The sequence below is a fragment of the Vanessa atalanta genome, chromosome 23, assembly GCF_905147765.1.
Source record: "Vanessa atalanta chromosome 23, ilVanAtal1.2, whole genome shotgun sequence".
Classification (NCBI taxonomy): Eukaryota; Metazoa; Arthropoda; class Insecta; order Lepidoptera; family Nymphalidae; genus Vanessa; species Vanessa atalanta.
The window spans coordinates 5,230,928-5,255,867 of record NC_061893.1 but is presented as its reverse complement, the minus strand read 5'-3'; the positions used below and the strand labels follow the sequence as shown (position 1 = coordinate 5,255,867).

Here is a 24,940-nt window from a genome sequence, read left to right as displayed (position 1 = left end):
TCAAAGGTGACAGATGACAACAATCAGAAATTTAAAACTTGAAGTTTCAAAGAAAATCACAGATACAAATTAATATAATTTTATAAGTAAAACAAATATAATTAGTAAAATAGTTTAAATTTACTGGGAAAATAGCGAGTCTTCGGATAACATTCCCATGTCATGGGCCAATCGTCTCATTAATAATAGTAATATAGATTATTGTTAACAATAAATTTAACTTATCTTAAGTTAAATTTGCTTAAAATTTTTGCAATCTATAATTCTATACTAGATAAGTGCTTTACGACATAACGGCGCGAATTTTAAAATTTCAGTATTTATTATATACAAAATAAAAATATACTAAAATTTTTATTAGAAGCATATTACTACTAAACTTAATAGAGTATTTTTTTCTGAAGCTGAAAAACATTTGGTTTTATTAAAAAGAATATAAATTCTAATTCTATAAAACAAAACACTTAGATGCAATTTCTGAAAAATTTATTCATTATTGTAATTAATTCAATCCTTTATTTTTACAATGCTAGTTTAGTCTGTTTCATATAAATATGTTTTTCGTATTTCAACATTTTTTAATTTGTTGACATAGCAGAAGCATAATCTTCCTTATCAAACACTGGATAATTTTCGGCATAACTTTGTGATAGTTGTCTTTCTTCTTCAGTAAATGTAATAGATGTGTCTGGATGTGTATTTGAAAGTAACATCGGCCATAGAAATAAGGCATTGAATCGCTCCATTAAGAGAAAAGCTTGCACTTTTAACATGACATTTCTTCTCATAACAACGTTAATGTTTATTGTGTCTGCATGTTGTGTTTTTGTAGTAACATAAGACATTAATTTCTTACACCCTGTTATGGTTGAATAATGTGGTGGAAGAACATATGCTAAAGGACCTAAACAGACATTTCCCCAAATGTCAGGACTTCCACTTATTTCTATACTAGTTTCTGTATTTTGTTTGGAATAAGACTTAACTTTTACTGTATACATTTCATGTTCTGGCTCTAATAAATCTCGATATTTTTTACCATATGAACTGTTTAAAAACTTTTCATTGTTCAATTTTGCCCTTAACAGAATAAGTATTTTACGTAAGTTTGTCACATTGCATTTTCTGGTACGACTATTAAAATTATCATCTGAAGAATCTGGTTCTTCCTCATCCAATTCAATTTTCCTCGCCTCTTCCAATTTTACACTTTCTGTGACAATATGAGCTATTATAGCATCTTCTATTACATTTTCTGGTGAATCTTTTGTGACCTTTTTACTTTTCTTATCGGTCACTTCCGATTGTATTCTAGTTTTTAGACTTTCTATAGCTCTATTTAAGTCATCAGCACAATGTCCATGACCTAAGCGTCTTGCTCCACGTCTTGGAGCTTTAGCAATATCTACATTGGGATTTCTTCTCATCCATTTAGATAATGTTAAATACCTCGCTCTTATATGCACTCTGTCTTTTCCTGGGAAATATGGAGCAATACTTGAATAATTAGTGATTGCATCTTGATTTGCCATTAGCTGGACAAGTTTTCTGTCCTCTTCTATTGTCCATACTGTTGATATTCTTTTTTTAGCTAACACCTGATACCGGACTCGACATTGTGTCAAAGAACGGCCCGGAAGATACTTTGTCATTTTTTTAAAGTTTGGACCAAAATTTTCAAAACAGGTTAATATTACTGCATCCTCTTCTGCTAAAAATCTGCCTTTTCTATGTTCACACATCCTTGAATATTTATTGTAGATTTGAATCTTAGTTCTATTCTCCATTGAAGCTGCTACTTTACCCCATGGTATGTAATTATCTTCTTTATAATATTCAATTAATCTTTTCAGGTATTCTTCTTCTTCTTTTGTCCATTTTCTGCCTGTGAATGTATTAATCATGTTTGTTCGGAAATAGACAAAGCACTGGTAATTTGTTCTACCAGTTTTTAGCTTTTCGGCTATCGTGTCCCAGTTTTGTAGTTTTTCATCATAAGCAACTTTTTGTAGTGTTATATGCTCAGTTCTACTCCAAACATTTTTATTTATACTTGGATGAAGAAATAACTTCCAGAGAGATCTATATTCCTGAGCACTATGTCTATAATTTAGTTTATTGGCAATGTAGTCCCAATCATATTCATCTTTTAATGGTAGTGCTAAGTCTTTTAGTGACATTTTGTTTACACAATCTATTTCTTTTTTTATTCTAGCAATTTCCTTATCATTTTTGTTTTCATGAACTTTATTTTCACGTTTTAAGGCTGCAATTTTGGATTCCAATTCTTTTTTTCTTTTTACTTGAGATAGTTTAAGTATTAGCACCATAAACTGACTTTTATCTTTAACTGTCCATCCCGGAACAGATACAATATTTGAAAAGTCATACATTTCAGATTTGTTCATTATTACAGAGTCATCATTATCTGGAGCTGGAAAATTCGATCTATCTTTAAAATAAGGTTTTCCACAATTGACATAACGGAATGTCTCAACTTTATCAAATTTGTCATTCCAGTCTGTACCCTGTATTTCGCTTAACTTTTGTCGACACTCACGCAAACGAGATTGTAACATTTTCTCTAGTCTGGATAACTTTTCATCACACATTTTATTAAGAGCTAAAGTAGTTTCGATTTTTGAATACTCCTCATATTTAGAAGAAAAACTGCAAAAACTTGTTGCACCTGTTGATATCTGAGAAACTGATGCACTTGAGCAAGGTTCATCATCAATTAAAACTGCATTAAGTTGTTCCAAGTCTTGAATTTCATTTTCTTCGTCACTCTCTTCTTCAAAGTCATACATCTTGTTGTTTTTTTAAAATACTATCGTGGTTTTTATCCCAAAAAAATCTATTTAAGTTAACTATTATTAAGATAATAATATATATTCTATTGTTAGAACTACTGTTTTTAATCAGATAATTAAGTAATTAATAATTTATAATCAAACCACTGTCCACATTATTAAAACGTTCAATAAAATAAAGGATGAAAAATCGAGCTAATTAATAAATTCATTTAAAACCTTTTCTCTAACAATATTTTCAAAATGAGTTTGCTTTACACCTGATAAGAGATAAAACACTAGGGAATCAAATAATTGGGAGATACTCTATATTTCTAAGTTTTGCATTTGGACTTTATTTTCTTTGGAAAACTTAAAACAAGAATGAATAAATAAATGAATAATAGTGGATACTCTTTGCTATGATTGAGTTTAACTTTGAAGTTTGATAGTGTTACCATCAACTTATTGTATTGACCATGCATCTTGTTTTCCCTGTATGGATTATTATATTCTTACGGTACGAAAAGTTTTTATATATATAACACCTATCCTAAAAATAGTATTTTGTCATCACAATCACAATGAAGAAATGAAAACTTAATACTTAGCTTTAAATATACAAGCTGAAATATAAACTAATAAAATATTATGAGTATAACATTGTAGTATAACCTTACTCTCATAGGTTTTAAAAATAGAAAAAAAATACTAATTACTTATTATTATAATGTTCCTTCCAATTCCTTAAAATGTACATAGATTAGCATCGTAGAATTTTGATATTAAAAATAAATGGTTTTGCTTTACGGATAGTCGGATAACCTTATAGAAAATGAATAAAATCCTAGAGTAACACAGAGAATCGTGTTATGAAATATTAACTCTTTGTTATAACTATGCTGCGAATAAGGAAACGTTGGTCTAAATTATGTCCAAGTGACAATATATCTGTCAAATTTGAAAAATACGCTAATGGCGGCAAAATAAACCTTCGTACTTACTACTTACTACTTTTAGTAAATTGAAAGAGTAAGGATAGTGATTTTACACTCAATACTCATTTCTCATTAGTTATTTGGTTATTGGGAACGTAGATCGTCCTCACCTCAGTCCTCAGTCCTCTACCATATTTGATTTCCTCAAAGCCGAAAAATTAACAATTTGTTAAAGGCAAATAATTCTAATGTACGCCACAGCCATATTTATATAATAATCACAATATAAAAACTTAGTAATGAATGAACCTGGAGTTATAAGAAAATTGGATGAGAATGTAGTCAATCGAATAGCAGCTGGTGAGATAGTTCAGAGACCGGCTAATGCTTTAAAAGAATTAATCGAAAACAGGTCTGTTGACAAATAGATCACAAATAATAAATAACAATATAACTATAAATATACCAAGAATCTCAAAACGATTGTTTATTTAATATTTGTGATTTCAGCTTGGATGCCCATGCGACAAATATAATGATTACTGTCAAAGCAGGAGGCTTAAAATATTTACAGGTAATGTGATTTATTATTTAGGAGTTGAGTAATTTAAATTGAAAATATACCTATATATTTTTTGTATTATATGATTTTATTTGAACTTGAAAGGAATCAAATTGATAAATATTAAATGGAAATCATTTTATTATTTTTTTTTCAATTCGTGATTTATAAGGTACACACATATAAATATTTTTAGGCATCTCACATTTTTGAAAAGAGTATGGCTTGGTTCCTTGAGAGATCAATATTTTTTTTTATAAGTAGCCCTAATAAGAACCCTTCTCTTTGACTATTTAGTATTAATATCAAAGTGATGATGTGATGATGTTCAAAATAAAATATTCTGAATGTATCTAAATATTTAGGTTTATTCTAATTTATAATTGATTTGTCAGAGATGGGTACTGTTTAGCGGTAATTAGGAGTAAGACTATGTCACTCAAGAAAGTTTCAAATTGCAAAGATACTGGATGCCCTCAATTAGGTTGCCAAAACATTTGATTTAGTTATTTGTACTGTGAATGAATGCAGTAACACAACATTGTATATCTTATATAATTATCACACAACAATATTGTACTGCAGCAGAATTGTTCTGCAATAATATTTTAAGTCAAAAATCATAAATAACAATTACATTTTTAAACACAGGCCTAAGAAACCTGTATATGTCTAATTTTACTGAATGTCACATAAGCTCCGAATCTAAAAGGAGAAGGATCTTAGCCCAGCAGTGATGCAATTGCATTTTGTTAACTACCTGCTATTTTTTTTTTTTATAGATACAAGATAATGGAACAGGTATTAGAAGTGACAGTCTGGACATTGTGTGTGAAAGATTTACCACTTCAAAGTTACGAGAATATGAGGATTTGCAGGCTATTAATACGTATGGGTTCAGGGGAGAAGCCCTAGCTAGTATAAGTCATATCGCTCACTTGACTATTTTGACTAAAACACAACATGACAAATGTGCTTATAAGTAAGTTTAATTTTCTTTGGATTGTTATGAATTAAAAATTGATATAACAGCCAAGAAAAATTATATTAAAATGACTTAATTTTATTTTTCTTCAGCTGTTATAGATTGTCTAATGGTTTTTTTTTTTTTTTTATGGCATTGTTTGGCGGACGAGCATATGGGCCACCTGATGGTAAGTGGTCACCACCGCCCATAGACAAAGGCGCTGTAAGAAATATTAACTATTCCTTACATCACTTATGCGCCACCAACCTTGGGAACTAAGATGTTATGTCCCTTGTGCCTGTGATTACACTGGCTCACTCACCCTTCTAACCGGAACACGACAATACAGTGTACTGTTATTTGGCGGTAGAATATCTGATGAGTGGGTGGTACCTACCCAGACGGGCTTGCACAAAGCCCTACCACCAAGTAAACCACCAAGTACTAATTATAATGGAATTTATAATATTTTGTTACCTAAAACACCTCATATAACACTTTTCTACAATATTCAAAACCAAAAGTATTTAATATTTAAAAAAACGTAAAATATATAACAGGGCAGTTTACCTAAAAAGAAGTGTCTATATAAGAGTGGAAAATACTTGTAAATATTTAGATGCAATGGAATAATTTTTTTATAAGTAAACTCTAGTTGTTTGAATTTTAACATTGAGATATTATAAATAGTTAAAACTATTATTTTATAGAGCTTCCTATGAAAATGGAAAACTTAAAGGGCCAGTAAAAGCATGTGCTGGGAATAATGGCACACAAATAACCGTTGAAGATTTATTCTTCAATGTCATAGCTCGAAAAAAGGCCCTCCGCAGCCCCAATGAAGAATACACCCATATAATGGAAGTGGTCGGAGGGTATGCAATACATAATAGTCACGTGGGATTTCACCTAAAGAAATTTGGTGAAAACACCGACATAAAAACTCCCATCAAGTCATCCGTAGTGGAAAATGTCCGAATTGTGAGTAATTATTAGAACTTCTCTTCTGAAATTTTACAATATTAATAGAACTTGTGAGATTATTTTTTAATTGATAAAGAATACAATACGAAATGTTCATGTCGTTACTCGTAGCCGACTGGCATCGCGTTGACGTGTGCATTAATGGCCAAAGTCAGTTCTATCTACTATGTAAGAATGTTCATATTCCTCTGAATCAGCTAACCGCGGGACTGTAGGACGACATAAGCGCGTATTTTTAAGGGAACTTGCGTTGCGGGTTATTTCGTAATGAATAGAATTAATTAGTGCGATTAGCGAACACATGAACGCTACGAAACGGCAACGGTAGGTTCGCAAAAAAAAACATAAAAAAAGGAACATAAATCACTGTAGATTTGTAGATAAGGAACGTTATTTTAAAATAAATCTAAGCATACTGTTAACTAACAAAAAACTGTTTATCAAAGCGCATGCATATGTGCGCAAACGCATACACTTTTGTTACCCTCGCTTTCTAATGGGACGCCAGTTAAAAGAGATTACGCTCAAAACCAAGGGCTTGAAGCATATACTGAGACACAGGAGTGTAACGACTTCTTAAATTAGGGCTAAGGCTGACAAAAAACTATTACTAACAATTTAACTAACTATTTCAGATACATGGTAACTCAATAGCTCGGGAGCTGCTCGAGATAGAACTGACAGATCCAACATTAAAGCTGTCTCTCCATGGCTATGTGACCAATGTAAACTACTCACATAAGAAAGGCACCATGCTTTTATTCATCAACCATAGATTAGTCGATTCCCTATGTAAGCAAATACGACATTTGATATTCCTATTATCTGATCTAAATCTATATTAATATTATAAATGCGAAAGTAACTTTGTCTATCTCCTGAAAGGACATAAGCTACTATTTTATGCATAAACGTGTGATCCAGACCGTACGAGGGGTAACGCCCAGGCGTAGGAGTAACGCCCCCCGCGTTTGGTCTTTCGTAACTCATGTGAAAAGCCGCGGGCGAAAATTTGCATTACATATTTGTTGAACAAAAATGCTGAGAACTCGTTAATCGTAAAACAATTAAGGAATCGACTATGGCTGAATTTAATTTAAAGCGCTGAGCTGAGAGAATTTATGTTTATATGCAACTGCCCGCTCTCTTGCCCTACAGCGAAACAAATACTATTATAAGATCACTATCTACAAGCTACATACCATAAACTTTGTAGTCCGCTAAACAATTTAACTACGATATTTATTTTCAGCCATCCGTAAAGCAGTGGACTCTGTGTATGCGACGTATTTACCGAAAAACGCGCATTCCTTCGTCTACCTCAGCCTTGAATTGGGTAATTATGAAGTCAATAAATGTATTTTTTACTCCTTATATTAATCAAAAACATTTTTAGTACTTTAATAGTACAGAGAACTATCTTACAGTATGTGCTGGAAAAATCTCTTCAAGGGATAAGTCATGTCTTTTAAAGTCAGTCCTCTTTAGATGAAATAAATAAGAATTACATAATCGTATTCATGATATTTATTTTCTTGTAACAGACCCCAGAAACGTCGATGTAAATGTTCATCCAACGAAACATGAAGTTCAATTCTTATACGAGGAGCAAATAATAGATAGAATAAAAACAGTCATAGAAAACAAACTGCTCAGTTGTAACTCTTCTAGGGTTATGTATACTCAGGTAACGTGTGCATTTATAAAGCCTCTTAAGATTTACTGGAAAAAGTGACGTTTTGTTAATTTAATTTCACGCTTAATATTTTCCGAGATATTTAAAAGTAACAAATAAAGAAAATGTACAAATATTGTATAGATAAATGATAAATCAATTTTAGCTCCGCCCCGTATTGGGAAGAAGGGGGGAGGGGTGCAGGTATTAGGTAGCCTATGCGTTAAGTTATTATACATATAGCACATTTATTATATTAGTAGGAAAACATTTATTATTATTACAAAGCCGAGCAGACGGTGTTCTGTTTACTTATTTATAAAAATTGTCATGGTGATCGGTTAAACGGTATAGAAAGTGATGTATCTTGCGACGAGTTTCAGCAAAGCGGATAATATAAAACTTCTAAGAAAAGTCACAAATATGTGGCAATTTTCATGAATAAATTTGATCTTGAGGTCTTTCTTCGGGAACTTTTAATAATTTTTTGACACTATAAGTGTAACGCTTCTATATTGAATAAAGATTTTATTTGATTAGAGGAATTTTATAAACAGGTAACAGGATTAGGTACTTAGTTAAGATTTTCTCGGGGATGAGACCCTCTCGCATATGACTCTTTTTAGAAACGTAATTTTAATATTTCAGGCCAGACTCCCAGGAGCAACAATGGTTGAAGAAATTGTTAAGAAAACAACAGAAGGTGCAAAAGTATACGCTAAAGATTTAGTAAGAGTCGATTCTGATACGCAGAAAATCGACAAATTCTTTCGAACGGTATCAAAATCGGAAACTACAATAGAACAAGCCACAGACACACATAAAGAAACAATTAAAATCGACCAAGATATTCAAGATACAGTTTTAGAAGGAGCAGAAGACGATCTAAATAATTCCTTATTCTTAGAACCTAGTGAGAGCAAAAGTAAACCAGAAGGAAATGTCAAGACGGCTGTTGTAGACAGCAATATCACATACATAGACCCGAAAGAGTCATTCAAAACCAGAACATTCCAGTACGAGAGAGTCGAAACTAAATTAACGAGCGTTAAACAGTTGCGTTTGGACGTGGAAAATAATTGTAATATGAATCTCAGGGAAATATTGGCTAATTTAATATTCATAGCGTGCATCGACAGCCAGAGGTCGCTGATACAGCATTCTACTAAGTTGTACTTATGTGACACTACCCGTTTAACGTGAGTATACTTCTGACTACCGATAGTATTTAGTACCTAAAGTTGACAGAAAGTAACACAGAATTGTAACATCTACTAAATGTATTTGAGTGAGCCAGTGTAACTGCAGGCAGAAGGGGTTAACACCTTATCTTCCAAGGTTGGTCTTGCATTAGTGATGTACCATCTTATGATGGTTAATATTCTTACATTACCAACATCTATATTGTGTCGTTTTATTTGGTTCGTTTGCGGTAAAGTAAACTAATTGTAATGTGTTTATATATGTATATTTTAGTGAGGAACTGTTCTACGAGACGATACTGTACGATTTTCAAAACTTGGGATTAATTAAGTTATCGGATCCTCTGCCATTAGTGGAATTATTCGTGTTAGGACTTAGCTCACAAGAATCTCAGTGGGACCCAGAATTAGGTATGTGTCAATTAACGAAGTTTTATAAATGAAGATAGAAAAATCTTTTATTTATAAAAAATAAATAACATAAGCAAAAATTTGAAATCAGAAGGATTAAACGAATTCAGGAAGAATTTTTGTATAGTTTTTATTGTAATAAAGAAAATATATTTAAAACGTACAAAAAGAGAAAGTTTTATTTGAAACCAGCTCTTAGACTTTTAATGAATATGTTCTGTTGCCATCGTATCTATAAAAATTCCGACGAGATTTAAAGTTAATTATAACCAACTAGCGATCGCTCTCGGCTTCGCTCACTTTGTAAGGGTTGGCCGTTAGGTGTTAGGCATAAATAAGTAGGCTATGTCTGACCTTGAAGTTCAAGTTTGCTTCATACCATACTCTTAAGTGTATTGGTCGTGAAAATCAACATATATATGACGATTGTAGTCTAATGACTAAATAATTTATGTATGATTTAGGTGATAAGCGAGACATGGCGAAGCAGATGGTGGAGTTACTTGTGAGCAAGTGCTCGATGCTCTTTGAATACTTCTCTCTACAAATCAATAACCAGGGGGAGCTATTGGCATTACCTTTACTTCTCGGTAAGAATTATCTATGTGCAGACGCGTTTGTGCCTTTTCTAATGCAAAAAATAAATCGAGTTTTCCTCTCTTTGGCCTATTGTGAAATCGGACATGGACTTTGGGGTTTTCACGTTGGCTACATTGTACGAACAGTGCAGCCCGTAACTTCAGTAAATTCAATCGGTTTTTGATAAAGAAAGCATCTCAAATCTAAAATGCCTACTAACTAAAATTTTAACACCGATTTTACTGAAGCGATAAGGATTAAAAATTATGATTTCCTTATATTTATTTTGCTGTGCATTTTTCAAATAACAGATACTGTTTACAGATTTAAAATAAAAACCTTCGTTTGAGCAATGTTTTTGATAAGGGTACAATTTCATGTTTCGTTAATTTTTGATCTTACAGATGGTCACACTCCGTTCATGGGGGCGTTACCCACTTACCTCGTCCGGCTCGTCACGGAAGTGAACTGGAAGTCTGAAAAGGAATGTTTTGATACATTCAGCCGACAAACCGCCATATTTTACTCCCAACCGAACCCCGATACAAACGAAGAGGCATTGAAATCGGAAATGTGGAAACAGGAACATATAGTATTCCCGGCTATAAGAAGAAACTTTTTGCCCCCAACAAGTTTCACTGGCAATGGGGCTATATTACAAATTGCAAGCTTATGTGATCTTTACAAAGTATTCGAACGATGTTAGCGTTTAAGTCAGATTTGTATATTAAGTAAATAAATTTTATTCATAACAATTTTTCATTAAATCATTGAAATTATGATGGAACTAAAAAAAATATGATCACAAAATTGTATAGAAAACGTGTGAAATGTACTAGCTCATACGTACGCGTGTCATAAGTGAGTTAGCATTAGCATTAGCAGCCCGTAAATGTCCCACTGCTGGGATAAAGGCCTCCTCTCCTTGTAGGAGAAGGTTTGGAGCATATTCCACCACGCTGCTCCAATGCGGGTTGGCGGAATACACATGTGGCAGAATTTCGTTGAAATTAGACACATGCAGGTTTCCTCACGATGTTTTCCTTCACAGCCGAGCACGAGATGAATTATAAACACAAATTAAGCACATGAAAATTCAGTGGTGCCTGCCTGGGTTTGAACTCGAAATCATCGGTTAAGATGCACGCGTTCTAACCACTGGGCCATTACACATTACACATACAAAAATACATAGTTTTTCTTGCTTAAATAGGAAACGAAATGACTGGTTTTTCAGTTCAGTTACTACATCATATATTTAATTATAAATAAGACTTTTTTTATAACGCCTGATTGAAATTTACTAAACCCGATATACATAAATTTACGTGTTTCGGGAGTTTTAGTATTTAAATATTAGTTTAAGTTTTACCCGCTCTAAATTAAGATAATAGGATTGTTCAAATCAAATAAACGTTAATATTGTGAATAGACGATACGAAACGTTAATATTGTTACGTCCGTGTTGTCTTGCGACGCTGTAGCACGACTGTCAATTTAGTGACTCAGCGGAAAGTATCACGGAAATGACACACTGCGGCGGAAAAGCTACTATTCATAAACTGTGCTAGACGAAAAGTAACTGACTATTTTTAATTAGTAGTTTTATTTATTGGTAGTTAGGGGATAGTTCTTCTGTCCATGATCGACGAAATTAAACAAAATATTTAAAAAAATCAATGATTTATTACAAAGTTCCAGCTTTAAACAGGAATGAGTTAAGTGTCAACAACATAATTAGGATGGACAACCAGGAGTGGGTCATCTTCCACTTCTTGCTCTGATGACTTGCTTGATTTAAGGCCTGTTGTTTGCAGTGGAATTATTACTTGGTCCTGAAAGAACACATTACACAACTTTAACAAATTAAGCGATTAATCATACGAAATCAGAATTTTTGTGTTGATTACATACAACTAACTTATATATTTAATGATGGTTCAAATGTAACTGATAAACGAAACACCAGACAGTCACTAGTGAACATTATAATCGTGCAGCGGATGCTTTCATCAATTTATTACAAGAGATTAGATTTGAATCAAGTGTCATCAAATTAATTTGCAATATTCATTGCAGTATCCAGTGTAAATATCTCCGATACTCACATGGTACATGAGCCTGTCGATGACCTTCTCAACTAGGGTCTTCCTCTCCAGTAGTTCGTCTTCGCTTTCTATTTGTCCCTGCGCCACAAGTCGCTCCAGATACCAGCTCACGACGGCGCTCTTGTGCATGCCTGAACTTTCCTCGCCTAGAAGTTATTACGTATATTAGAAATCTATACTAATATTATAAATGTGAAACTGATTTAGATCAAATTTAGTATGGAGATAGTTTGAGTTCCGGGCAAGGATAATTTACCCCACGATGGGGTACAATCAGGTATGACGGTTTGTGTGCTAAAGGTAGTTTTATAAATTTGACGCGTGCAAAGCCACGGGTTCAATTAGTACTAAATAAAATAATTATTCACCATTTAGAAAAAATCATATACATCAGTGTTATATTACATTATATGGATGATTTTATTTTGATTTAGCCAACTCTACGAAATATTTTACCTTTTGATTCTGCTTCAACTTCTGCCTTTCTCATGAACACGACAAGCATGTTACTAAGTGATTTATATTCCTCAAACGATAGTGTCAATTTCTTCTTTGATGCTTGATCTCCATTAACTTGACTCTCAGAACCTACAAACATAATATGATTTGGTTTAGTTAAGTTTATAACTTATACAGATACACAAATAATTGTAGCACAGATAAACACTATAAAAAAAGTTTACTTTCTGCTAACTTCTTCTAAACAACTCAAAGGAATTTTATGGCTATATTCACTGATAGAAAGTGCGATCAACGAAGATTTATATATAGCGAGTTTTATTATTAATAAATTGCACCTTCATCATCATGCTTGACATGTAAAATATATATTCTTTGTAATCGTTAAATATATTTAAGTACGCTGATAAGAATAATCGTACATTAGAGCAAAAGGAACATTCATATTAAATCTACATAATATCAAAATAGTGTTTTGAAATTTTGAATGTCATTAGCTTATCATTTGATGTAAACAGTTACATGGAATAGTATTTTTAAATCTAAAGAAATATTAATCAAGAATATTCTGTAGTGCATAACATAGCAGAGCTATATGCAAACCGCATTTGTTTAACTTTACTCCTTTGAGAGGAACAGAGTATCGACCAATTTCAGAAGAATTAGAGAAGTAAGTTTTACTTGTACATTATATTACATAATACACAATAGTTATAATTTATGTGTTTATTTCAAATTATTAAATGGGGTTTAGTGATAACAATTATGATAGCAAAAATGCATGGTACATACTTGGTGTTGCACTGGATATTTCTTGGTCAACATCCATACTAGGTTCATACTGTGGGTCTTCTTCGTCCAAATGTATGTCAGGTTGCTCGACGCGAATTATAGATTTGTTAAGCAATCTGAAAATTATAACTTTATCGGTTTTATGACATGAAAAAGCTGTATAAAATTTTCTTTTCAATGCAATCTCTGATTTCATGAGTCTGTAAAAGCAAATAAAAATGGAAATAGGAAAAACAATTAATGTACATATAGATAATCTGTTCCAACCATAACAGCAAAAAAGACAAATAAACAAAATTGACAGCAAATTGACGCAATATTGAACGCGATAATTGGTCGAGAGCTTGATTAATCTATGATAGTCACTATGGGGCTCTGGGAAAAATTGCGTTTTAAATGTCGACGAAACTGTTATCAGAATTTAAATGAAAGTAGAAATAAGTAGTTAAGTGCAATGGTGTCGTATTATACATAAAGATATATTTATCACAAACTTTTAGTAGTGCACAACATAGCTGAGCAATTAAAAATCAAAGGTTTGTTTATCTTTTTCCTCCTTCCATTGGATTTGGCTATAGAGTGCGCTCACCGATAGGCCTCGTGCACGTGGTGCGGCGACACGTGTCCGCTGCAGTGCATCTTGGCCATGGCCTCGGCGAGGCGCACCATGGACTCGAGCTGGCGCACCGTGATGCGCCACGCGCCGCCCGCGCCGCCCTCGCGCGCCCGCAGCGCGCCGTAGTACTCCACCAGCAGCCGCCCCGCCTCCTGCGCGCGATCAACGGACGTCACACATGAAATCTCGGTGTCACTTGATCGGATTTAATACTTCGGTTTAAACGTACGTGCTCAATTCGCTCAGAAATCTTAGTGATTTAACAACAAAATAATAATTTTAAAAAAATTGTGCCCAAACTCATTAAAATCGTAGTCTTCATAAAGCTTTACCTCTGTAATGAGCGGCTTGAATGACCTCGAAAAGGCGATGTATCGCAGCAGGTCCTCCCTCGAGTACACGCTGTCGTAGGTCTCCTCCTTGTTACAATGGAGGTCTACGATTTTCCTTGCTATAGCGTAGTCGACCATTTCGCTGCTTTCGTCTATCAGTATGAAGAAAAGATCGAAACGGGACATGATCGGCGCGCTTAGTGCGACATTCTGTTGTAATGACTTAGCTCGGTCGTATCGACCGCCGATAGGGTTAGCTGCGGCTAAGATGGAGGTTCTCGCGTTTAAAGTCGCTCGTACTCCTGCCTGAAGGTAAAATAATGTAGAATAAGATTCTATGGTAATCGTTTTTAGATATGTATTATATAAAAGTGCGTTAGTTGAGGAAAATTGCTTGATTAATTATGAGTACAAGTCTGATATTATACTTAATTAGTCTATCTTTAAAACATTACATCAGTACTGCAGTGTTACTGTTAGTCGTCAAAAAACTGTGTACCTACCCACCACCTAATATCAGTAACAAATGATTTTATAATTTTGGCGTGTCACCTATCGACGTTTTACATCCAAATGCTAAATGTGCTGGAGACTCTTGTAGCTAGTGATCTACAGCTACATTTACTGTAGAATTAAAACAACTTACATCATCAAATAAATAATTAGAACAAAAAATACCTTTGCTATAGAAATCGTCTGTTGTTCCATAGCCTCGTGGATAGCGACTTGATCGCTGGGGTCCATTTTGTCGAATTCATCGATACAACACACGCCATTGTCAGCTAACATCAGCGCACCCGCTTCTATAACGAAATCGAAAGATTCCTCGTCCTGCAACAGAATTAAGGAATCGTGTCAATGTATCGAGCACACTTCGTAGTGTATAAAAAAACGAATATAACAAAATCAGTCGCAACAGGCGAAAAGAAGGGGGCGGACCTTGACGACGGCGGCGGTGAGGCCGGCGGCCGAGGACGCCTTCCCGCTGGTGTAGACGGCGCGCGGCGTCATGGTGCTGACCTGCTGCAGCAGCTGCGACTTGGCCGTGCTGGGGTCGCCCACCACGCACACGTTGATGTCGCCGCGCAGCGTCGTGCCTGCCGTATGTTATGTTCATGTTTGAACTGACCACTTAAGCATGCACTTTTACCTTGTGATACATCATAGCTTTTTTAATAATTAACGTTTAATTTGTTCACTAAATTGCTAAACATGATAAAAGATAACAAATGATTTACAAGAAGAAGAAATAAGACAAGGTAATTATCAATACCAATTTGTTTGATATTTTTTTTGAATACATATGTGTAATCAATAAACAGGTTTTGTATAAAAAGTGTTTTCTCACCTTCGATAGTAGTTTTCGCGACACCTCCAAACAGCATCAACAGTATACCTCTCTTGACTTCATTATTACCGTGTATACTTGGAAATAGACTTGTGATGAGATTGTTGTACAGATTACGATCTCTTGACATTTCATACACCTAAAAATTTAAAATACATTTATTTGAAGGATCCCAGACATAGTTTATTTAATTAACTTAGGTCAATCCTGACATCTCATCAAGGTCATACCTTATCCCATTCCTTGTCAGTCATTTGCTTCCTCATATCTTCAGTAGTTAGATCATCAGTAGCTAAATCGCCAGTACCAAAGCGTCTTGAAGTAGCTTGAACACTACAGGCTAAAAATGCTGTCCTGTAAAAGACACTCTCTATCAGGGTGTATGAATCAAAGAAAGAATAACATAGTTTTAGAGGAATGAGCTTCAAATACTTGGTAGTAGGGCTTTGTGCAAGCCCATGTATGTAGATTACCACAGCACAATTACAATTGGTATTTTTTTTTTTCTGAAATAATTTATCCAACAGGTTTTACATTGGTTTTAAACAAAAACATACTTATAATGTAACTCTCGGACTCCTAAAGCCTTAAGTCCTTTAATGCCTTCCATTTGACCTTCATTAGCCATTCTTGTTCTTGTTGTGAGTTCTGCTTTAGCACCAGGTAAAGACAGAGACCCCACATCTGGGACAACTATAAGTGTTCCTGTGAAATCATAACGATCTCCTGCCTGTAATAAAACAGAACATTTTATATAATTTTATAAGTGATTTAGTAGTTCTCTGTATTGATAAAATATAGGCATCCAATCTACACCTATTTAAAAAGATATTGTTGATATCTCTGTGTAAAGTTATAGACTTTGACATAGTTTAACAGATCACCATGAATGTTTGTACATGTATTTTTTTATAAAGAATTGGTATTTAAGCACAGTTATTAAATAAGTATCAAAATACTTCAAGCCAGGTATTTAAGTGACCTTCTTCATTAAGTTTTAGGTATTACCTGCACAGACTCCACAGCCTCAGCTCTTAAAATAACTTCAAGTGAACGAGGTATGCATCCTCTAGGCAGCTCCGCCTGTGTCTCCTGAATGCGAATCTTTTGGAAGTCAACAAAAATTGATTTATCAGCATCCAGCATAAAACGACGACGATTCGCGCATACAGGATTTCGACATATTGTTGGTATTGTGTACTGAAAACATCAAACAAATTACTTAATCTATTATGAGATAATTTTTAAGCAGTATTACATTTTTCTTTGGTAATCATTGAAATTGTTCACTTCATATTCACTTGTCCACTATATATAACTTCTATGAAGATAATTTGCTGCATGAAAATGTCTACATGTACATAAAACTATTGTTTATCTTACTAAGTATGTGGTGATAACATAGATAATTTGTAATATGTTTTATAGTAACAAAAATGTATTGATTACACTAAAATTCCCTTAAATACATAATAAATAACAGTATGTACATAAAATTCCCTTCCCTAAAAGTTGTCACTACAGTAAAGAGTACATTTTTAATGATTAATTATTTAGTAAATAAAAAAGGAGACTTAAAGACAGAATTGGGAATTTACTGTATAAATGTAAAGTTATTACAAACCTTAAACTGTTGTTCAACATTTTTAATGACAGTCTGGCAATCCAAACACACAAATGTACCTAACACAAGTTCAGGATGGACGGGATGTGTCCTCACAATCTGTCCTGATATCCTTATTAAGGTACCAATTTTGGCAGTTGTCAATTCTCTCACTTTATGCCGAGTTGGCACATCGACAAATGAAATATAGCATTCTTTATCTTGTAAATCTTTTTTCATGCTACTATCAGCGAGACTTAACACATAATTTAATATAGCCTGGTTCAAAAATGGGTATATTCTGTAATATTCTTCTATTATTGTTGTCGCTAGGTTTTGATTATATTTCTCAACATCATCAAAGCTCACTTCTAATGTACTTAACTCTGGTTTAAGAAGCTCTTTAGCCTGTTTTTCATATTTGAGTTCATTGTCTTCTTTGAATCTATAACAAATATTAAATGCTTTTACTTTACCTTAAAACTTAGCTGTACATAAGCCACATTTGATAGTTTATAGATTCTCACTCCATTCTTTTGCCATAGAAACTTTTTTGAAAAATTATTTTTTTTCTATGCCACAAGAAATAATAAAACTGTGGCAGAAAATAGAAGAACATTAATTAAACACCTTATAAAGAACTTTTTATAAATATTATTTAGTTAGAAAAACAAAAAGTATTTACTCTTCTAAAAAATCTTGAAACAATTTCTGGCACCGAACTCCAACCTCATCTTTAACTTGGCTTTGAGTGGCATAAGTATCTGCTACATCCATGATTATGAAATCTTAATTTATTCTTTGTTAAACTATTACTATAACTAACTGTTTAGTCCTATCTTAACTTAGGACTTTCGTTTAGATTTAGAAAAATTTGTACACTGAGACTCATTGAATCACACCGGTGGGGAATTATTTGTCTTTAATATACAATTGAAGAATTGTATTTACGAGATTTCACTTCCTATACGAAATCAATAGCTTCCGAATAATATTAATTTATTAAAAACACTGTATAGTCATGTGAAATTGCGACTTTAAAATAATTTGTAACATGCAAAGAATTTAAGCTTCTTGAAATGACAGTTGAGTGTTTTGGCGGGAATTAGTTTCGTTCAGAAATATTATTGTATTTGCATCGTTCTCCCAAGAATATACAAGTTACAAAAATGTAAAAATGTCTTTAATTTTGTATATATCTCAAAGACAAATTACTTTAAATATATATCATTTAAAATATATATATCATCCGCTTTAGTTTAATTGACGTAAAACTTTTTTTTTCTTATTTATCCCATTACAAGTTGTCAATTTAAAAATTTAGTTTTGTATAAATATACATATTAAGTAATAACATTTGTATTTTCTATATATTTGCCTTTAAGGTGAATTGCTTTTCTCTTAATTATAATAATTGGAATAAAAAATCGTTACTTTATACTGCTAATGTATTTAATAAAATAAATCTATCGAAATATTAATATCAATATGATTTCCACCATGGAATCGATATTTAGATATTACAAGATAAAAATCGACATCCCTAAAAATCATCAAAAGTTATTAATAATATTAACTTAATGACAATCTGTCATTTGTCATCATTTGTCAATTGTCATTGGAGCATGGTTGATAGTTGTGGTATTTGCATAAATTAAACTAAGAATATTACGAAAATATTTTTATTTAATAACAAATATACATAATTTTAAGGTTGTAGAAATTTTTTAACAAAACATAATTGTATATTCGATTACAATGACTGAAGAGCATATTGGTTTCCTATATAATGCGGCCTCAGTAATTGCTCAAAAAGAAGTAAACGACAGTTATAATAAGTTGCGAAGTTATTATTTGTGAGTATAACCCTTGTAAAAATTAAAAAAAAAAAGTGTAATAAAACTCATAATTAATTAATAACTTGTAAATATTTTCAACAGAATGCGATGTAAAGAAATGACTAGAGGTTATGGATTACCTAAAAAGCTGTTTTCTGAAAAAAGTAGATGTTCATATTGTTGTCTTGATTGGGACAGTAAGTCTCAAACAAAGGTAATTTTAATACAAATACTATACCTAATTTGTTTATTAATGCACTGCATGTTTATATTCTATTTGATGTGGCTATGTAGATCTGCTACATTCTATAACATAAAAATTTTAAAGCTTTTAAAATTATTTAATTTTCATGATTAATTATTATCCAACATTTGTACACCTTGATTGCTGTTGTGGATATCAGATTTGTCAATATTATGTTTTTGAAATGCAACATCCTATTCAGCAGCTCGACCATCACAATCCATTCATATGTTACAATGTTTCAGATAAGACCTTTTAAATTAAGTAAACGGCAAAGAAAAAGAATTCGATGTAATGTTAAAAATAAGGCACCATATAAAAGAGAGTGTTTGCTTTATAGCAATGAAATGGTAAGTTTTATGAATATAATTAATGCTAATCCTATATGCATAGAAATATACAGGCATAAAACATAAGAAGACAAGATAATTTCAGAATTACTTATTATTTGATTAAAATGGGATTAGGATAATGTACACATATAATTTTTCTTGTTGAATATATTGCACTATTTAACCTTTGCAGGAAAATATCTGTTCATTTTGTAAAAAGAGTATAAAAATTCCTATATTGAAACCCAGTAAAACAAAAAAACTAATAGAGGATGAAAATGATGAAATTTCTGAGGATCTAGTAAAGCCTAAAAATAAAAAAGTAAAATTTAAAAAATTAAAAATAGACGAGAAGCTCCAGTCGGAAGTATATTGTAAATCCAAAATTGCATTTTCTTTAAATAAACAGAAAAACACCTTACCAAGTAGCGTAAAAGTTAAGGCAAAGATAATAAAAAATAGCAAGAAAAAAAAGGACAAATTTGCTGGCCTCTGTCAAACAGCAGTAATTGCAGCTACAAAATTAAAACAAGAAAAAGAGAAAGAGAATAAACTTAATCTCTTTCTTAAACCGTCATTATAAAAATATGTGTATGTAATTGTAGTCTATTAAATTATGTTGATTTACATACTTTTTTTTATTATGATTAAGTGTATATCCATCACATTAGTGTTTGTATGCCCTATAACTACATGTAGTTCACCACTATTAAATTTTGTATAAAAAATGTAGGAATCATTATTATTTATATACATATCAACATCAATATTAGCTTCCTTACATTGAGAAATCAGATTTAAATGTCCAATAGCACCTGCAGCATCGGTAGGTCCATCAATACCATCAGTTCCGGCACTTAGAAAATATATTTCGTGACCCTTTAATTCATTACTTGAAGAGCTCAAAGCTTTCGAAAATTCCAAAGCTAACTGTTGATTCCTACCACCCAAACCTGACCCGTTAACCTTGACCGTTGTTTCCCCTCCAAGTATTAAACATAAATCTTTTGTCCTAATTGAACTTACTTCATTAGTGTTTTCAGCAAAATTCAAATTGAAGCCTGGTATGTTTAAGGCTTTCAATTGACTCTGCAAGTTGTTGATGTTATCATTTCCATTTCTAAAATCACAAAATATTTTGACCAAGTTCACATATTCTTGAACTAAATCCCCTACATTACCAGTAACAATATTAGATAGTTCAATAGGTAAATAATTTAATTCATAAGCCTTTGATGTAGCTGCTCTTATACTCAATTTGTTTGACCCTAAAATAATATTTTTAACTTTGTCATTTGGAAATGTTTTTGTATGATTTTTTTCTTCTAAAAGTGTTTTAATTGATAGGGGAATATCATTGTATAATTTGAAATTCTTTATTATATTAATTGCGTCCATGGGGTTATCATCATGAAGAACAGTAGGGCCACTTGCTATCATATCTATAGGGTCACCAACAACATCAGATAGTATTAAGGTCACAATTTGTGCAGGTTGAGCATGCATGGCTAATTGGCCTCCTTTTATATCAGAGATCCATTTCCTTACTGTGTTAAGTTCTTTTATATCAGCACCGGAGTTTGCCAACTTCTTTATTAATGTAGTTTTTTCTTGCAAAGTAATTGGCTCCTTAGGTAGCGATAATAGTGCCGATCCACCACCTGATATCAAAACTAATAAAAAATCATCATGGGTTAATTTTGAAACTAAATCTTTTATTTTTCTGGTTGTTATTATAGCCTTTTCATCAGGCAAATTATCTTTAGCTCCTTCAAGATATTGTATGTCATTATTTTCTGATTGCTTAGTTTTTAAGCTTCCTACTGGAATACTTATAATACCTTGTTTAATTTTAGAATTTAATATATTTTCCACTTCAATGGCCATGTTTTGTACAGCCTTTCCTGCACCAATGACATAAACATTTTTATTTTCTAGGTTATAATTTTCACAACCTATTGATAACTTTTGTGTAATAGGACAATAATTGAGAGACTTTTTGATAAGATTTTCAGGTAGAACAGCTGATACACTACTTTTGAATATCTGCATTAAATCATAAAAAATAAGTTTAGACATTTTTTAAAATATATTCAATGAACATTCACTTTTACATGTATGTACTGATAAGAGATAAGAACTGTAATAATATTCTACTTAATACCTATACACAATAATAATCAAAGAATAGAGATGGGTACGAAATGCGGAAATGGAACGCTTATTTCGAATAATGTCTCGAATAAATAACCAATCGATTTCGTATTTGAACAGTTTGTTCGCTTATCAATCGATTTTTTGTTTATTACCTATTATTGTAACTTTCTGGTTTCAACAAAGCACAATAAATATAGCTAGGGACCAAGATATTTCGTACTTGAAAAATCAAATTGATAGTAACTTTTATAAATGATAAATGTAAAAAATATTCATTAATAAATATCTAAGTTTGATACTTATACAATAAATTTAAATATATATATTAAAAAAACAAGTAGGTAGAATATTTTGCAATTAATTTCAGTGAAATGTCACTCACTAAAATAATAAAATCTTAAAATTGACAAAATATGAGACTGTTATTTGAATTTTGACTTTTGAGTGATGTGACAGTTAAAGCGTTTCGTTTCTTTGGAAATTACTAGTATATAGTATACTGGCTATAGTTATTTTAAATAGAAATGACAGATATGCTTAATAAATATATAGAAAATGTATTCCTTTAAATATTCTTTTTTTCTTATAGTATACAATAAATTATATAAATAAAATTCATTCTAAAAATATATTTGTTGTATAACTAAAATGAAACGTCAAAACGCGAACGACACAAGTTTGGACAAGTCGCCGCAAAATTTGAAAAGAATTTACAATAGTTAGAGAGGTTTAAAAATCTTTAATTGTCATTTGTGTCTCGCACTTAACTAATGTTTATTAATTTGATTAAGAAATGAATAATCCTATTTGTTTTTCTCAATACTTTGTGAATAAGCAAAATGTAAGGTCATTTAATAATGTATTAAATTCAAAGTATCTAAGAAGCGAAAATGATACTGCATTTCTTAAAAATATATTCGAAGATGAAGAATTAGTAAGTGAATTATCTACTGAAGTTAAGGAAATATTGTTTGAAATAAGGGAAAATGTTACAAGTTGCAGCAAACAAGATTTTAAAAATTATTTAGTAATAAAAGATGTTGAATATAGCTTGCGAACAATTCATAAGGCTGATGTTCTGACAAGTTGTAGTAATGCCTTGGTTAAGGTAATCCCTTCCCAATTTTTTGGGAACAATCACAACAACAAAATATTTAACAAGTGTATGAAACTTATAATATATAGCATGAGAAATCAATTCTTATATTTAGGAAATTGTATTGTTAAAAGTTGGGATTTTTCTAGATTTCCCTGGAACACTATTATTGACACACTTTCTCCTAAAATACTTTGCCATATTTTGCACTGGATCTTTAAAATTATTTTATCTGCAATAATATCTCTAAATTTTTATGTAACCACTTGTAAATTTGATAATGATGAAAATAAACTACATTTTTTTTTAAAGAATCAGTGGCAAAGATTTTATGATATAAGGATATCAAATATGATTATTTCAAAAATTATTAGTAGATTTGAACCATATTGCATAGGCAAAAAGACAAAAACAAAATACAATCTTCAAGAAAGATTAAAATTGAAAATGTTAAAAAGAGAGATACCCAAATTGCATTTGGTTTTAAAATGTAATGATGATTACAGACCCATTGTTCGATACAAGAATGAATCAATTACTACATCAGACAAATATAAAATTAAAGAAAGATTGCATTTTCTACATATACTAACTGGTAAAAGTTATGCAAAAATAGAGCGGCATTTCTCAGTTTTATATAAAATGTGGATTAAGAAAAATCAACCGAAATTATATTTTGTCAAAACAGATCTCAGTAATGCTTTTGGATCTATCAGTAAGGAAAAGCTTTTAAAGATTCTTTGCGAGCGGCATGTAGAATTTCAAAAGAAGGAAAAATCATTGTACACAAAAAAGAAATTTGCTCAACAATATAAAGAAATTGTAGCTGAGCTTAGAAAGCCACTATTAATCCGATCAGGTTCTACAATTTATGAGTGGAAAGAAGGTTTGGTGCAGGGATATAAATATTCTCCAGCATTATCTGAATTGTATTATTCATATTTAGATGAAATATATTTTTCAGAACATCTCAAAAAGGAAGATCATGATCTTAAGTTATTTATACGAGTGGTTGATGATTATTTGTACATAACAGATTCTTTAGAAGATGCCCACTTGTTTTTAAAGGCCTTGTCTAATTATAGGAATGTGAACTTTATAAAAACATTTGTTAATTTTCAACATCCAACAATAAAATTTAGACAAGAAATAACTTTTCTTGGATACAGTTATAATACTGCTAATATGGAAGTAAGCAGAGCAAATACTGTGTTTACTGGTGACATGTGTTATAAAATTAGCTTTTCAGCAGCCATTGGGAATTTAGGTAAATTTTTAGAAAATAGGATAGGGCAATCGGGAATTCAAATTAATGGTCACATTTTTAATTTTTATCACAACAATGAAGAACTGATATGGCATCATATTTTTGTAACATTGTGTCTGTCAGCTAATAAATTCTGCACAATATTAGCCCTTTATTGTGATGAGAAACAAATGTCACAATATTTAGCAATTTATAAAAATAGAGTAACTGTTAAACTTTGTAATAGTATTATAGAGACTTTGAAGAGGAACCAACCATCAGATTTTATTTTTAAATACTGCATCAATCATTTTCGTTATTTATCTTTTAAAGCTCTGCTTTTATGCGCGCAAAAGACATCAAAATGCAATGTCTTAGTCCCATATGTGAATGTTGAATTAGCCAGGAGTAATTGTATACACGGAAAATGGAGGGACCACTCCAGTAGAATTTGTAAAAGTGGTAAAAGTAAAATGCAAGCAATTAGAGAAATATGTAAAAGAGCAGATCTTAAGATAATTATGAAAAAATTTAATGACTTGCCACCAGGTGTTCAATGTTTTAATCATAAGAAATTTTATCAATGAACTTATATTAAATAAAAATTATTTAAAAAAAAAGTATATTTTTATTGTATATTATACATTCACATATAATGT

The 24,940-nt window shown here is 31.8% G+C and overlaps 6 protein-coding genes across 6 annotated transcripts; 3 read left to right on the top strand and 3 right to left on the bottom strand.

Moving 5' to 3' along the window:
* Positions 1 to 523: 523 nt before the first annotated feature.
* On the bottom strand, positions 524 to 3,217 carry LOC125073058 (snRNA-activating protein complex subunit 4). Its single transcript, XM_047683742.1, has one exon. It carries the CDS (start codon positions 2,808 to 2,810, stop codon positions 579 to 581), a length of 2,232 nt encoding a protein of 743 aa, XP_047539698.1. The 5' UTR covers positions 2,811 to 3,217; the 3' UTR covers positions 524 to 578.
* A 576-nt stretch (positions 3,218 to 3,793) lies between these two features.
* On the top strand, positions 3,794 to 10,859 carry LOC125073097 (DNA mismatch repair protein Mlh1). The gene is made up of 11 exons (XM_047683793.1): positions 3,794 to 4,142; positions 4,241 to 4,304; positions 5,075 to 5,274; positions 5,970 to 6,240; positions 6,879 to 7,035; positions 7,496 to 7,579; positions 7,788 to 7,930; positions 8,567 to 9,117; positions 9,395 to 9,531; positions 9,996 to 10,121; positions 10,515 to 10,859. The coding sequence occupies exons 1-11, from the start codon at positions 4,030 to 4,032 to the stop codon at positions 10,814 to 10,816; spliced, it is 2,148 nt and encodes a 715-aa protein (XP_047539749.1). The 5' UTR covers positions 3,794 to 4,029; the 3' UTR covers positions 10,817 to 10,859.
* A 917-nt stretch (positions 10,860 to 11,776) lies between these two features.
* On the bottom strand, positions 11,777 to 18,466 carry LOC125073066 (DNA replication licensing factor Mcm6). Its single transcript, XM_047683751.1, has 14 exons — positions 18,054 to 18,466; positions 17,390 to 17,813; positions 16,774 to 16,965; positions 16,323 to 16,495; positions 15,996 to 16,119; positions 15,766 to 15,904; positions 15,357 to 15,514; positions 15,096 to 15,248; positions 14,418 to 14,723; positions 14,059 to 14,237; positions 13,470 to 13,585; positions 12,675 to 12,806; positions 12,219 to 12,364; positions 11,777 to 11,945 (listed from the first exon to the last, which is right to left on the bottom strand). The coding sequence occupies exons 1-14, from the start codon at positions 18,143 to 18,145 to the stop codon at positions 11,829 to 11,831; spliced, it is 2,451 nt and encodes an 816-aa protein (XP_047539707.1). The 5' UTR covers positions 18,146 to 18,466; the 3' UTR covers positions 11,777 to 11,828.
* A 521-nt stretch (positions 18,467 to 18,987) lies between these two features.
* Positions 18,988 to 20,409, top strand: LOC125073069. Its single transcript, XM_047683755.1, has 4 exons — positions 18,988 to 19,224; positions 19,309 to 19,420; positions 19,696 to 19,800; positions 19,976 to 20,409. The coding sequence occupies exons 1-4, from the start codon at positions 19,127 to 19,129 to the stop codon at positions 20,363 to 20,365; spliced, it is 705 nt and encodes a 234-aa protein (XP_047539711.1). The 5' UTR covers positions 18,988 to 19,126; the 3' UTR covers positions 20,366 to 20,409.
* Positions 20,249 to 21,880, bottom strand: LOC125073068 (glycerate kinase). The gene has a single exon (XM_047683753.1). The coding sequence runs from the start codon at positions 21,859 to 21,861 to the stop codon at positions 20,407 to 20,409; it is 1,455 nt and encodes a 484-aa protein (XP_047539709.1). The 5' UTR covers positions 21,862 to 21,880; the 3' UTR covers positions 20,249 to 20,406.
* Positions 21,881 to 22,655: 775 nt separating this feature from the next.
* Positions 22,656 to 24,880, top strand: LOC125073067 (telomerase reverse transcriptase-like). The gene has a single exon (XM_047683752.1). The coding sequence runs from the start codon at positions 22,733 to 22,735 to the stop codon at positions 24,866 to 24,868; it is 2,136 nt and encodes a 711-aa protein (XP_047539708.1). The 5' UTR covers positions 22,656 to 22,732; the 3' UTR covers positions 24,869 to 24,880.
* Positions 24,881 to 24,940: the final 60 nt, after the last annotated feature.

Excerpts from the sequence above, each read along its gene's own strand:
- LOC125073066 (XM_047683751.1), bottom strand. The coding sequence starts at position 18,145 with ATGGATGTAGCAGATACTTATGCCACTCAAAGCCAAGTTAAAGATGAG. Across the intron at positions 16,966-17,389 it reads ATGTTGAACAACAGTTTAAG|TACACAATACCAACAATATG; the intron begins GTTTGTAATAAC and ends TGATGTTTTCAG. Across the intron at positions 16,120-16,322 it reads GTCCGAGAGTTACATTATAA|GACAGCATTTTTAGCCTGTA; the intron begins GTATGTTTTTGT and ends TGTCTTTTACAG.
- LOC125073097 (XM_047683793.1), top strand. The coding sequence starts at position 4,030 with ATGAATGAACCTGGAGTTATAAGAAAATTGGATGAGAATGTAGTCAAT. Across the intron at positions 6,241-6,878 it reads TAGTGGAAAATGTCCGAATT|ATACATGGTAACTCAATAGC; the intron begins GTGAGTAATTAT and ends TAACTATTTCAG. Across the intron at positions 9,532-9,995 it reads TCAGTGGGACCCAGAATTAG|GTGATAAGCGAGACATGGCG; the intron begins GTATGTGTCAAT and ends TGTATGATTTAG.
- LOC125073067 (XM_047683752.1), top strand. The coding sequence starts at position 22,733 with ATGAATAATCCTATTTGTTTTTCTCAATACTTTGTGAATAAGCAAAAT.
- LOC125073068 (XM_047683753.1), bottom strand. The coding sequence starts at position 21,861 with ATGTCTAAACTTATTTTTTATGATTTAATGCAGATATTCAAAAGTAGT.
- LOC125073069 (XM_047683755.1), top strand. The coding sequence starts at position 19,127 with ATGACTGAAGAGCATATTGGTTTCCTATATAATGCGGCCTCAGTAATT. Across the intron at positions 19,225-19,308 it reads AAGTTGCGAAGTTATTATTT|AATGCGATGTAAAGAAATGA; the intron begins GTGAGTATAACC and ends TATTTTCAACAG. Across the intron at positions 19,801-19,975 it reads TGCTTTATAGCAATGAAATG|GAAAATATCTGTTCATTTTG; the intron begins GTAAGTTTTATG and ends TAACCTTTGCAG.
- LOC125073058 (XM_047683742.1), bottom strand. The coding sequence starts at position 2,810 with ATGTATGACTTTGAAGAAGAGAGTGACGAAGAAAATGAAATTCAAGAC.